The sequence below is a fragment of the Budorcas taxicolor genome, chromosome 10, assembly GCF_023091745.1.
Source record: "Budorcas taxicolor isolate Tak-1 chromosome 10, Takin1.1, whole genome shotgun sequence".
Taxonomy (NCBI): Eukaryota; Metazoa; Chordata; class Mammalia; order Artiodactyla; family Bovidae; genus Budorcas; species Budorcas taxicolor.
The window spans coordinates 79457219-79470523 of NC_068919.1; the positions used below are offsets into that span (position 1 = coordinate 79457219).

Here is a 13305-nt window from a genome sequence, read left to right on the forward strand (position 1 = left end):
GCAATGGCAATGAGACTGGTCTAGAGAGCAGTGGCCAGAGGCTGCAGAGCAGGCTCCTTGGAGAGGTGGAGTGGCAAGGGGTGTGAGGCGGCTAGGGTGACATCTTGCCCATCCAGGGAAGGCTGGGTCAAATGAAGAGTTCCCATCTGCCCGTCTCTTCAGGACAGGAGAAATTTCTAAGTGTCTGAAGCAAAAGGAAAAAGACAATAGTAAGGAAAGTAATAATAGTCTACTTCAAACAGCTTTCAAAGAATTCTTCCACCTCCAGGTGAATCTTCTACTAGTTTCTGTTCCCGTTGCTTCATGGCTGACTTGCCTGTTTTTTACTTCAGATCCAGAAACAGCAAGGCCCAGCAATTCCAAAATCACCACCACGCTGGGTCTGGTCGTCCATGCTGCAGGTAGGTTCAGATTGCAGTGGGACCCCTTTCTTTTCTGTCACACAGGTACCATCCACAGGAACCTTCTGGAGAAGGGGCTGTTTAAGGAAGTCCTCCGACAGAAGCATGAACCCCAGTGTACTCAGTGTCAGGGGGTTGTAGGCTAAGAATGGTTTTTATATTTCTAATCAGATGAAAAAGAATAATTCATGGCACATGAAAATTACATGAAGTTCAAATCTCCGTGTCCATGAGTGAAGCTGTATTGGAATACAGCCATGGCCACCTGTTTACGTATAATCTGTGGCTACTTTCACACAACAGTGGTAGAGCTGAGTAGTTGCAAGAGACCAAATGGCTCACAAAGGCTAAACTATTTCCTATCTGGCCCTTTAAGAGAAGTTTGGTGACCTTTTCCCTAGGACCTCATCTCGAACACTGCTGTACTGAATAGCCTTGCTGCCTGTTATCTACCCAGAATGCCAGTTGAGGCAGGGGTGGGCTGTAGGGCTGCAGAAGTCTCAGCAGTGCTGACTGGGAGCACCTTTGAATCATAACCACAACCAGTCCCAGTTGTAGGGGTCTGTAAGTGACAAAAGCACATGAAAGGTGACAGCCTGTTATCTGGACTTAACGCATGCTTTTCTAACAAAAAATTCATCCATTCAGCCAGCGTTCACTCATTACGTATAAATCATCTATGCTGTCGTGGTATCTCTGCTTTTTCACCTGAAAGATGCAGAGATGCCTCCTTTGAAATTTCTTGCTTTTTCTATTATTGCAGTTTAACTGATTAGTCAGTAGATTTTTGAATGTCTTACTTTTTCAACAGTAGCAACAATAACTGGCATATTAAATATCAGATAGCACCTGTGCTAAGCTCCTCACATGTTACCTCGTGAAAACCTTAGAAATATGTACTTTATTGAACCCATTTTAGAAATGAGAAAGCTAAGGTTCAGAAAGCTTAAGTAACCTTCTCAGAGCCTGGTCCAGTTCTATCTAACTCTGAAGCCCACACACCCACCACACTATTATAGTTGTTATTTATAGTGTTTTATGTTTCATTTTTTCCAAATTTAGCTGACGGAGTTGCTTTGGGAGCAGCAGCTTCTACTTCACAAACTAGTGTCCAGTTAATTGTGTTTGTGGCAATAATGCTACATAAGGTAAGCAGAACTTTGGTGTAGATTTGTTGTAGGCTGAACCTGTAATTAAAACTTCTCTTTGGTCTTTGTGTTTTTCTGGAATGCAAAGGTTTTTGTAGTTATTTTCTTAACTGCTGTTCACCTTAGTGAATTTAATAAATCTGTTTAAAACTGGGTCTTTTGCTACCATTTTATTAAACTTGTAAGTTGAAGGGATTTTATTTTTTATGGTGTATACACAAACTGTTAAGTCCTCTACAGATTTCTGTATTTCATGGTAATTTTTGTTCATAAATATTTTTCCTTTCTTGTACTTAACTATTTCATATAGACTCACACACACACAAATGGGGCGTTTTCTAGCTTAGAACATTAATTCCTAAAAGGCATAGCTCAGACTTAGTGTTTGTTATACTTGGTTTTCTTGTATGATAATAATTTAGTCAAATGACAGGTACTTCATCATGTAGAAGCAATCCGAATTTCTAGACTAATAAGGGATAGTTTTTCTTTTCCAGGCACCAGCTGCTTTTGGGTTAGTTTCCTTCTTAATGCATGCAGGCCTCGAGCGGAATCGAATCAGAAAGCACTTACTCGTCTTTGCACTGGCAGCACCAGTTATGTCCATGGTGACATACTTAGGACTGAGTAAGGTAAGTCTGACTCAAGCTTATCTGGACAAGTATCTAACTCCTTGTGATCCACCAAAACGTATGGTCTTTTATGTTGAAGTTTTCAATTAAATTACTGCCTCAAGCTAAAAAGAAAATTCAACTTAAAAGCCTGTGCTGTACAAAGTGTACATCTTAATTCCAAGTCAATCCTCTTCATAAATTTAGAACATTTTCTTATCCATTTAATTAAAAAAACTTTCCCATCAGTTCCAAAAATATTTGCACAAATACATGATCTTTAAAATAATCCAGTTTAAAGCTCATCAGACATGCTAGTTATATTTAACTGGTACATAATAAGTCACAACAGTATGGATTTAATGTTTCAGTGAGCATAGGCAGTGTGAGTAACGAGTTTGCAGCAGCTTTAAGAGCAGTAGGGAATGAGCAGAGATCTCTGTATTCAGCTAAGACTCAGGTTCTTCCGCTCCCGGCTCTCCTATCACTGCATATTAAGTACCCAGGTCTTTGTCATCACACTGGTCGTGCCTCCAGTCCTGAAGTGGCGTGTGTCATTCGCCACATCAGACCCCAGACATTCTACTCTGTTGCTCCAGTTAGACCTTCCTGCGCCTTATTATTCTGTCCACAGGGCTGCAGTTCCTAACAACAACCCTTCCCGTTTTACTTAAGTATCAATTGGCAGGCAACAGAGGAAAATCTTAGAACCAAACCAACTTAGGTCTTTCCCCCACACTCTCTGAAGATCACTGATTCTTCTGAGTGTTATTCAGTTCTTATTGATATAGAAAAGCTTGCACTGAAAGGAACATGAGAAATGAAATGGTTAAAGAGTGGTTAAGTTCCTGTCAGTCAAGGCTGATCTGGATTGCTAACACCTCATTGTTCACCTGAAGAGCTTTATCTTCTTTTAGTCAATGAGTAATAATACATAGTTCCCTTGTAAATATTATCCTGTTTATCACTTCACTGGTCAATGTAAGTTTCTAGAACTTTTGACAAAAAAATGTGATAATTTTGGAGGCACGGAGTTACAGGTTACATTTATGGCATGTTCTTAAATTTTCAGTTACTTGTCTTAGTCTGTAGGGCCACATTTTTAATTTAAAAAAAAGATGGAAATTAGTTGTGTAAAGATTAGCTTTTGAGATATTTCTAGGCTCTGTGAGGGCAGGTACTGCATCTCAGTTATCACTGTATCTCAGGCCCTGGCCTAGAGCCTGGTGCATATGGGAGGTTTGTTCATATTGGTAGAACAAATGAATATCTAATTTGATATCTGCGTTAATGCTGTTGGGATTCCATCTTAATTATCTTGAAGTTTGTTTGTAAAAGTAATCCCAAGTGGCTCAGCGGGTAAAGAATCCACCTGCAATTCAGGAGATGCAGGTTCAGTCCTTGGGTTGGGAAGATTCCTCTGGAGGAGGGCATGGCAACCCATTCCAGTATTCTTGTCTGAAGAAACCCATGGACAGAGGAACCTGGCAGGCTACAGTCCACAGCGTCGCGAAGAGTCAGACACGACTGAAGTGACTGTGCATGCATGCACACATGGCCAGTAGTCCTAAACCCTTTTTTGGAGGCTTTCCATAAATAACAAAATTGTTCTGATATCAAGATTCCCCACTTCCCAGATCACACCAGTTATGAATATTGGGTGCTTTCTTTATTATTATTCTTCCTGACTCTGCATGTTACTTGACTTAATTTTCTTCTCTCTCTCTGACTTCACAGAGCAGTAAAGAAGCCCTTTCAGAGGTCAATGCCACTGGGGTGGCCATGCTTTTCTCTGCCGGGACCTTTCTTTACGTTGCCACAGTACATGTCCTCCCTGAGGTGGGCGGAATGGGGCACAGCCACAAACCCGACCCCACTGGAGGGAGAGGCCTCAGCCGCCTGGAGGTGGCAGCCCTGGTTCTGGGTTGCCTCATCCCCCTCGTTCTGTCAATAGGACATCAGCATTAACTGGTGAGGGGCCAGCCTCGGTCCATGGCCGTTCGCCATTCAGTGAGAACAGCCGGCACGTGACAGGCGCTCACTTCGTCAGTCTCTCGTCTCGCCTCGCCCATCTCCACCTGTATTCCTGAAGAGTCCAGAGGGAGGTGAGATGAAAACCTGGAGTAACGGAAAGCTTTTCAAGTAGAAACAACACACCGCGAAGGATACAGACATTCCGTTGTGTTGTCTTTTCAAGGGCCCTTGGCATTTTGAGTTTTGATGTTTCCCTTAACCCTATTCTCAGGGAAGATGGAATTTAGTTTTAAGGAAAAGTGGAGAACTTCCTACTCACAATGAAATAATTATGAAAGTACAGTATTCTGTAATAAAGCTAAATCTCTTAGTCTAGAGGCTCTGCCACTCTATCCATTGATTTTTTAACATGGTTCTCACCGTGTAAGACTGGTGCTTTAGCATCTATGCCACTTGCCTTGAATGAAGGTCATGATGCCCACTGTGTTAGATGCTAAAGATAAGTAGTTCATCTGGGGCTAGAGTCAAGAAAATGATGGCAAGATACATTGAAAACTGACTTTACACTTGAGAGATCTGGAGAAGCAGGGACATCTGGGGAGACTGAAACACCCCCTTCAGCACGTGCCTCTCCCCAGAGAGCCTGCCTTCCATCAGATGGGGGAGCAGAGGTGGACTAGCTTTTAAAGAGGTGACGTGTTTTATAAAACATTTTTTTTTTCAAGTCCTCCTGTTTGTAGTAGAGGAGCCAAGTTCTAATAAGTTCAGACCAACCTAGGCTTACAGTCAGATCCCAAAGTATCTTTGGAAATTAAGGGGTGTTAAATGTTAAGTGAATTTGGACAGTTACTGACATCTTTGTAGTAACCTTTTTAGAAGAAAGATCACCAAAACCTACTTGTCCTTTTTTTGTCTCTTAAATATTTATCTTGGTAGACCAGCAGTCCCTGTGGCAACATACTCAGTGCCCTTTTGGGACTGCCGGGTCAGTATCACATAAGCACCTGTAGCAGGGAAGAAAGTCAAGATGTATCACAAATGGGAGGTGTTTGCCTGTTGATTTAAAGCTTATTAAAATCATGTCTTTTGTCTCTTCATCTTTTCCGTATTTTATTCCTAACTTTTCCCTCCAGCCCTTCCTCCCTACAATTTGCTGCTTACTGCTGCTGGTGATGCCAATATTTGTGTGAGTTAAGTTCTCATCAGGACAGCCTCTTCTTGGAACTGTGATGATAAAGATAATATTGTCTCTGTCCTCTGTTCTTTTCAGTGAAGTTACCTTTGTGTCAATTGCAGCTTTGTTAAGCCCTTAAAATGTCAACTTCCTCGTATGTGAGATGATACAATCACTGATACTCTGGTAATTTAAACAATTGAGATATTAAAAATAGTAAGCAGACTAGGATAATTTGTCCATATTTGCCAAAAATCCCTGTAAACCTTGTGTTATCATATAAGTGTATAATATTATATTGTTAATTTATTTTGATTTTCTGTACCATTTCAAAACACATTTCATAAAGTGGGAACCAAGACTATTTTTGTCAGGGCATTGGATTTAGGAGTTTGTGAAACATTTTATATAATGCATAAACCAGCATGCCCAGGATTTCTGTATTTCCTTCCTAGATTTGTCGCTGGGTCAGCAGCTGTGGAAAGAGAACTTGTGAGCCCTCTGCTGGCTAGACCAAAGTAGCATAAACAGGATCTGGTTTTGGATAGTGGCTGGGAACCCTTGTGAACAGCATAAAAACCAACAGAAGGTGCAGCAGGAAAGTCTAGGTGACTTTGCTGCTAACAGCTGGGACTTCAGAGAGTCATGGGGTTTCACCTAGTCCTTCAAAATGACATGGTTGCCTTGATTCTCCCTGGAAATGTACTTCATTAAATAAATAGCTCATTTTAGTGTCTGGTCTGGTTTGAATAGTGGCACTTTTTTATCATATTGTTGTGCAATGATCAGAAATTTGTTCTGCTGGCCAAAGCCTCTTTCTGCAGTGCCTTGCCATGACACTTAAAAGTTGGGCTAGAATATCTTGACGGGTAGGGCCTTGAACTCTGGCAAGGGCAGAACCATCTAACCTCCAAATTGGCCTTCCCCTCTGGACTCCACATTAATAAGCAAACCTTTCAAGGCCTATCAGCTCTCAAGAGCTATGGGCTGTCCAAGATTTTAAAACTGCTACCCCAGGAACCACTCATTTCCCTCCTGGTCAGCAGGCAGAAATAGCCATACTAATCTTACAGGGCTCAAACGCATCTCTAGGCAGCAGGGTACTGAGCGGCTTGGCAGGGCCTCCTTCTTGGGTGAGGGGGGGGGGGGGGGTGGAGAGAACCTAACTGATGTGGGCAGTGTCCCAGGAGAGGCCACACTGATGGTCACTTACTGGCACATTTCAGCTCCATTTTCCTCTTGTTTAAAACTGCCTCCTTAGATGTGGATGCCTTAATGCTCTCACACGTTTGGAAACCTTGGCAATACTTCAGTTGCTGCTGTGATTACAGATGGAAATATTGGCTACCGAAGAGATGCAATTGATGATGAAAAGCATTGTCCTTCCTTCCTCATAACCAAAGTTAATCTTAATTACAATTTGACTCCCTTTCCTCGATACAGATAGACTTTCTTCAGATGTCGAGGACTCTCTTAAATGGCAAATTAAGGTGAAAATTATACTCATCCATTCCCTTCATTTGTTCGCCAGTGAATTGCTTTTGTCAGTTGCCATAGCCCCAAAGCAGCCATCTTCCAGGTCTGATGGCTTTCCTGTGCGCGCTATTGCCAGATTTCAGTTCTTCAGGCGAATTCTGCCCTGGAGTGCAGAGTGTCGAAACACCACCACAGAGGCTCTGTGTTCTCCCTTTCCCTCTTCACCTTTTTATTTCCTTGTTCAAAACAGCCAAGTCTGTTCCTATATTTTGAATCATTAGAAAAATGGGAGAGGTGGCTGTTTTGAGTGGTGAGTTCTTTGTAGAAAAAAGAAAATGTAATGGTGTTTTTTACTGCTTTTACGTGTCACTGCCTGGTTTTCCCTCTTTTTCAAGGATTAGAACTAGGAGGACATGCCAGCCCCTCAGATACATGGTAGCCAGGTAACTGAACAGGGGAACTGTGTGTGTGTCAGTAGCATGAGCCCCCAAAGCATGCTCCTGACTTTGGGGCCCCTGAGCCCCGTGGGAGGCTGGGAATGACCAGATTCATCCAGAACTGCTGTAGGGCAAGGTGAGAACCCTCTAATAGTGTTCCACAGGGGTACCCTCCTTGTGTTACAGAATTGTTTGCTCAACACAGAATGGTCCACATTACCTTTCAAAGAGCACTGTTTGAGATGCTATGAAATTAAAACCAGTCATGTAGCCCCTTTGTACCTGAGACATCTAGATTCACCTGAGAAGACCTGAGGGAAATGTAAAGACTTGCATGAAAGGGCTAGACAACCATTAGGCATTTTCTAGATATGCTCAGCCTAACACAAGGAGGTTGACTTTGATCTGTTTTCTCATAGCGTCTTCTACTAAGTGGGAAATCTCATGGGATAACAACTGCAGTTCCCCCTGGTTTGGTAGCCTAAACAGTGATTTTCAATGTCCCCTTTTTCTGGATCCTTTGTAAACATGAAATCATTCCACGGATGACTGCCTTATAATTTTTGTCTCTTTCCACTTTAATTGTGAATGGTTAAAAAAAAATGTTTTTGCTGTTTTCTGATTTGTTTTATGATATTAAATTTTTATTAGTGCATACCATATGTGAGTGGTTCATTATTGATCCTCTCGACAGTTTTTCCGTTGGATGACCAGACTGGACCCACATTCGAACATCAGAAAAGGTAATGAAATGGTTTGAGGGGCAGTGGAAAGATGTATCTATATGAACCTCCTTTAGGGAAGGAGAGAAAGAAAGGCGGAAGGGAGATAAAGGACTCAATATACCACCTGCCCCAGAGATTTATTGACAATTTTTTTTCCTTTGCCTTTGCTGTCACCAAATATTATTTATGAAGGTACCTATCTAATCCCAGAAAAGAGATGCAGGCCAGTAGATCCCAATCACATGGATGCATTTCAAAGGGCACAGTTAGTAATCTGAGTATGTAGACACTATGAACAGTGGACCCTGGAAACAGATTTAAATGGAAGTGAAAATTATAAATTTGATAAATATTTTCTCCCTCTGTAGTATTGAAGCTCAGGTTTTAACATATACTGATAAGAGCCATATATAGCCATATGTCGTTTGAATGTATCACTTGTCTGCTTATTCATTAGATTTCATTATTACTAATCCACTGTGTGCTGACTTTCTATGTGTATCACAGATGCTACAACTCGTTACAAAGGTTGTACCCAGAGTGTTAACATGTTTCCAGAAAACCTCTCCTCATGAATAAGAAAATAGGCCACAAGGATGTAGTACTCATGATTCCTGCCATCTCTCACGAAGTCATCCCTCCTTTGCCTTAAGCAGTGGGTTGTGAAATCTTCAAAAGCCAGCTTCAAAAGCCCTTTTATCCTATCACCCTGAGATCAAAATGTATGTATCTATGTACCTGTATATGAATACAGATTATATATACACAGGTTTAGTCAAAATAGCCAACAGTCATTATTCTGTTTAATTTCTAATTCTTAACCAGCTAGAGCGGTGTCATGCAGTCTAGTTTGTTGGATGTAGGAAATAAACCAGCTTTGTGTCCCCCTGTTTGCCCCGTGTCAATGCCCCTCCTCCAGATCTTGTTCTAGCGTCTTCTTTAGTTAGGCCAGGGCTTCCCTGATAGCTCAGTTGGTAAAGAATCCACCTGCAATGCAGGAGTCCCCGATTCAATTCCTGGGTCGGGAAAATGCACTGGAGAAGGGAAAGATTACCCACTCCAGTATTCTGATCTGGAGAATTCCATGGATGTGACCACTGTATTTAAAGTTGTAATCTGCTCATCAGTGGTAAGAACCACTGGGGTAAGAAGCTGATCACCTTTTAATCTGCTTTGTAATATATGTCCCCTTTACTTTGTCCCTCTTCTCTGCTAAAATATAAGCTCCAGGAGGCTAGGTTCTCAAAAAAAATATGTTGTTAAATGAATCAGCCTGTTCTGAGGGGCCACTGCTTTCCTTGTCTGTGCTCTCCCCTCCTTCCCTCCACTAGCTGCTGCCCTGACTCCCGGCAGGACCTGCTGCTGGCCTTGCTATTGCTCTGCCTTTGTCTCACACTGAGGTGAGGGCTGTCAGGGCAGGAGACTGAGCAGACAGGTGCGAAACTGACCCAGTTCAGGTTATGAATCCAGTGCTAACATTAGTAAGGGGCTGTGTGACTAATTTAGGGATGGGAAAACCTGGATCCCATTTCTGGCTTAGCTACTGATTGCTATTGCAGTGATAGCTACCGCCCAGTTTCTATAAATTTTGGATGAGTGAAAGCATTTGTCCCAGTCTGGTTGCCTTGCTTATAAAGGGATCCTGACAAATTCTGGAGCCGTCAGAGGAGAGAGCACAGGGAAGGGATGGGAAGCCGGGGCCCTGGAGACAGGGTGGAAGGCACTGGAATGCTCTTGAGGGCGGAATTTGACAGCCATCACCAGATACCTTCAGGGGCTGTCAAGTGCGGGAGGGTACAGATACCATACTGTCCCTAGGGTGGAACCAGAAGTGGAGCCCTGCCTCTCCACCAACCCACTCTTCACCCAGCAGGGTTAACAGCCCTTCCTACGGACCAGGCAATTCCCAGAGCTGAGCGTACAGAAGGGAATAAGGGTCTGTTCCAGTCCTTAGTGAGCTTGTTGTTCAGTGAGGGGTTCAAATAAAACAACTGGCAATGAAGCCAATTATTATTATTGGGAGCCAGGAAGGCATAGAGAACACGTGGGGGCAAGAAACCCCGGGTGGGCTTCGGGGAGAGCGTCAGAGAGAGATGACGGCTGCCCTGAGCCAAAAGGCTGGGCAGGACAACCTCGAAAAGGTGGGATAGGGGAGACCCACGTGTGCAGAGGCCCCGGGGCACAGGAAGAGGGACCCTGCCTCAGAGGTGCCACGGCTGGAGGGAGGAGGGGGGAGGCGAGAGCTGGTGTGCTGGCTCCCTACGTGGCTCCAAAGCTTCCAGATTGAAAATCCTACAGATAACCGAGCCCAGCCAAGGTCCTTGTAATTCCTGCCTCCGCTGCCGCCAGGGCCCCTCCCAGGTGCAGTCCTGTCTGCCCTTGCTCTGAGCCCCTGTCACATGATGCCTTGAGCAGGTGGGGGTCTGCAGTGTCCCGATCTCTGCGCGCTCTAGTGGCTCCCCTGGCACCTCAAGGTGCGGCTTGGTGACTCCTTGCCTCCCCCATTCCTGGCTGGGGCCCAAGCACTCCCCTCATTCCACCTCTGAACATGGGCGTCAGTTTTATTCAGAGGACCTGACCCACCTGGGAGGGGTGCCCAATCTTCCTTCCACCCCCCAGCTCTCCCTCCCCAACTCTCGTTTACCTAAGAGACCTGGCCTGGAAGTGCCCCACCCACCATCTTCCTCTGCTACCGCTGTCTCCCCAAAGCCTCCACCCTCCACCTTTTTCCTCCATGCCTCCAGCCCCATGTGAATTGGGTCTTCCCTGGGGCTGAGGGTGCGGTGGTGGTGGAAACGTGAGAATTCATAGAACCCGCCTTACATTCTCCTCTTCTCTCTCTGCCTTCACCCTTGTTCTTACTTTGAGAAACCAGAAAAGAATATGTTACTGGATCTAAAAGAAATAGTCCAAGAATAACATGATGCTGAATTGGAAGGGCCCCTTTCGATTTATAAAGCCACAAGCTTTGCAAAGTAACTTGCCCAAGATCTTTTCACGGAGTAAGGACGGAGCCACCACTGGTACCCAAGCCTCTAAGCGCCTGGTCCCATGGATTGTTAACCCTGTTCCACAGGAGAAAGCAGCACCCTAGCTCTCCCTCAGACTTTCTGGGAGAGCGTGTGAGACTGTGACAGTGAATGGCTGTGGGCTTATTGGCCAGACTGAGTCCATCTCTCATCCCCTAGTAAAGTATTGTCTTTGGTCTTAGAAGCTAAATGTGTACATTTGAACCCACACATCACACACAGGGGAAGTCCTTTTTACCTCTGGTGTTTTTCTGAGCAGTTGTGCTCTCCTCGGTGATGCCCTTGGATGCTGAGAACCTGCATCAGTGCTGTGACAAGGCTGGCAGGTTAGGAGGTCCTTGGCCACCCCCAAAATACATCACACTGACAACCTCAGGTGTGAGCAGTTGTTGGGTAGAGATGGCAGAAGCCTACTTGGCCAGAGGGTGACCTTGCTAATGAGAACTGAACTATAATGCAAGGGACTTCCTGTCTCAAGACATCTAGAATGGGGGCTTGCCTGGGGACGGGGCAGTGGGTCTGTGCCCACACGTGCTCTCCCCACCCTCTTCGTCTTTCAGCTGCAGGCGTTGATCTTACACTTGGTTTTCCGGGATCAGGAAATGTCTCACCATCTTCCTCTGCTACCACCGTCTCCTGAAAGCCTCCACCCTCCACTTGTCTCCTCCGCCCCTCCAGCCCCTCCCTCTTGGGTTTCCCTGGGGGCAGTCAAGCCCTGCCACTAGGATGAGTCTGAGGCCGATGCTGGTCATGAGAAATTAGTCAAAATGGAATACAATTCTATAAAAAGAAGTGCTTTCATCCCCAGAAGGGATGCCATCAGAAACAACTTCACAAAAGAAGAGTCATTTGAGCTGAATCTTGAAGTAGAATTTGCGGAAGATACAAAAAGTATTCCAGACTAAGAGAATTCCAGGCAAGTAAAAAGAAGGTATGAAAGAGCGTGGTAGCTCCTTGAAATATTAGAATCAGTGCAACCAAAGCACAGAAGGTGTGATAAGGTGATGGGGTTAAGCCTTGACAGTCAGGACCAGACTGAGGAGTGTGTTAAGTCAAAGGTCAGAAATGGGGAACTGGGGCTGAAGGAATGGAGATCCAGTCAAAGATTTTAAACACAAAGCTCACATGAACCTTTGAGTCTTGAGAAGATCCCGTGAGTGATGGTGGCGAGCCAGGATTCCTTGGGGGACCCTGCTGTAGGTGGGGAGTCATTTGAAAAGGCTACTACATAGTCCAAGTGGAAGATGACTGAATACACAGTGCAAGTGGAGAAGCCCAGAGAAGTCCAGGGCTTGTCCTTGGTTCACACACCTAATGGCAGAACCTGGAATTAACCCTTCCTAATGCCAAAAGCAGTTGACAAGTCTGCCATCCATCTAAAGATTGCTTTCATGCCTCCCCACAGATTCTGTTTTATAGATGAGGGACAGCGGAGGGCCTGAGAAGTCAGTCTCCTTTCAGTTGGCAAATTGAAACAAGAATCTGAAGCACCAGAACAGGGGCCAAGTAAAGAAGAATCTGTTCAGCAAGCATTTGCTGAGCACCTACTGCATGCCCTGGACCCTGCTTCCAGGAGCTCACAGTCTGGAAGGGAAAAGAAAGACTCCCAACAAGGCAGACAGACAGGTGCTAGGATGGAAGGATGGGCAAACGTTCACTGCAACCAAGAGGAGAGTGCAATTTCAGCTGAATTAGTGCCATACCCTGTGGAAACCAGGACAGGAGCCTGAATGATGGAATTAGGATTGGAGGAGGAAAAGACGTCTATGGAAGAGATTCAGTACTACAGCAGGGCCTGGCCTGGAGCCGAGATCTTCCTGTTTCTTCTGGTTCCTGGCCCTCTAAGGACACTTGTGCTGGGCCCGGGCATCAGACTGACACGGGAGTCAGGAGAGCTCAGGGAACCTGAGGAGGAGTGTCCCTGGGTCCTTCGCTCAGCACCAGCCTGGCTGCCTGCCTGAGGGTGTGGCCAGGGCCAGGGCCAGGGAGGGCTAGGGGCTGTGGAGATGGCACTATGGGAAAAGCCACTTTTGCCCAGGTTGCTGGGAGCTTTGGAGGCCCAATCAGGCTGTGACAGTCCAGGGAGACCCTCATCACTGTTTCCTGCCTGAGAAGATCTTCCTGCCCGAGAAGGTCTTCCTGCCCATCTCTGGCCAGAGTGGGTTAAGAAAGCCTCTGTGTCCAACTCACTCTGGCTGAAGCATAAGATCAGAGAGCCGGATCCCTGTTGGCACTCACACATTTAACTACCGTGGGCTGGGCATATACAATAGGCATGCTAATACCTGCTTCATGGAAGAATGGTGACTACCACGTGAACCTGCAGACTA

At 45.1% G+C, this 13305-nt stretch overlaps 1 protein-coding gene across 1 annotated transcript in view; it reads left to right on the forward strand.

The window, feature by feature from the left end:
• The window catches only part of SLC39A9 (solute carrier family 39 member 9), a 57579-nt gene extending 51164 nt beyond the window's left edge, over positions 1–6415 (forward strand). Inside the window, exons 4-7 of the mRNA XM_052646575.1 lie at positions 333–401; positions 1464–1549; positions 2047–2181; positions 3898–6415. Of these exons, the coding sequence (XP_052502535.1) occupies positions 333–401; positions 1464–1549; positions 2047–2181; positions 3898–4128 (521 nt within the window). The 3' untranslated portion in view covers positions 4129–6415. The remainder of the gene's footprint in view (positions 1–332; positions 402–1463; positions 1550–2046; positions 2182–3897) is intronic.
• Positions 6416–13305: the final 6890 nt, after the last annotated feature.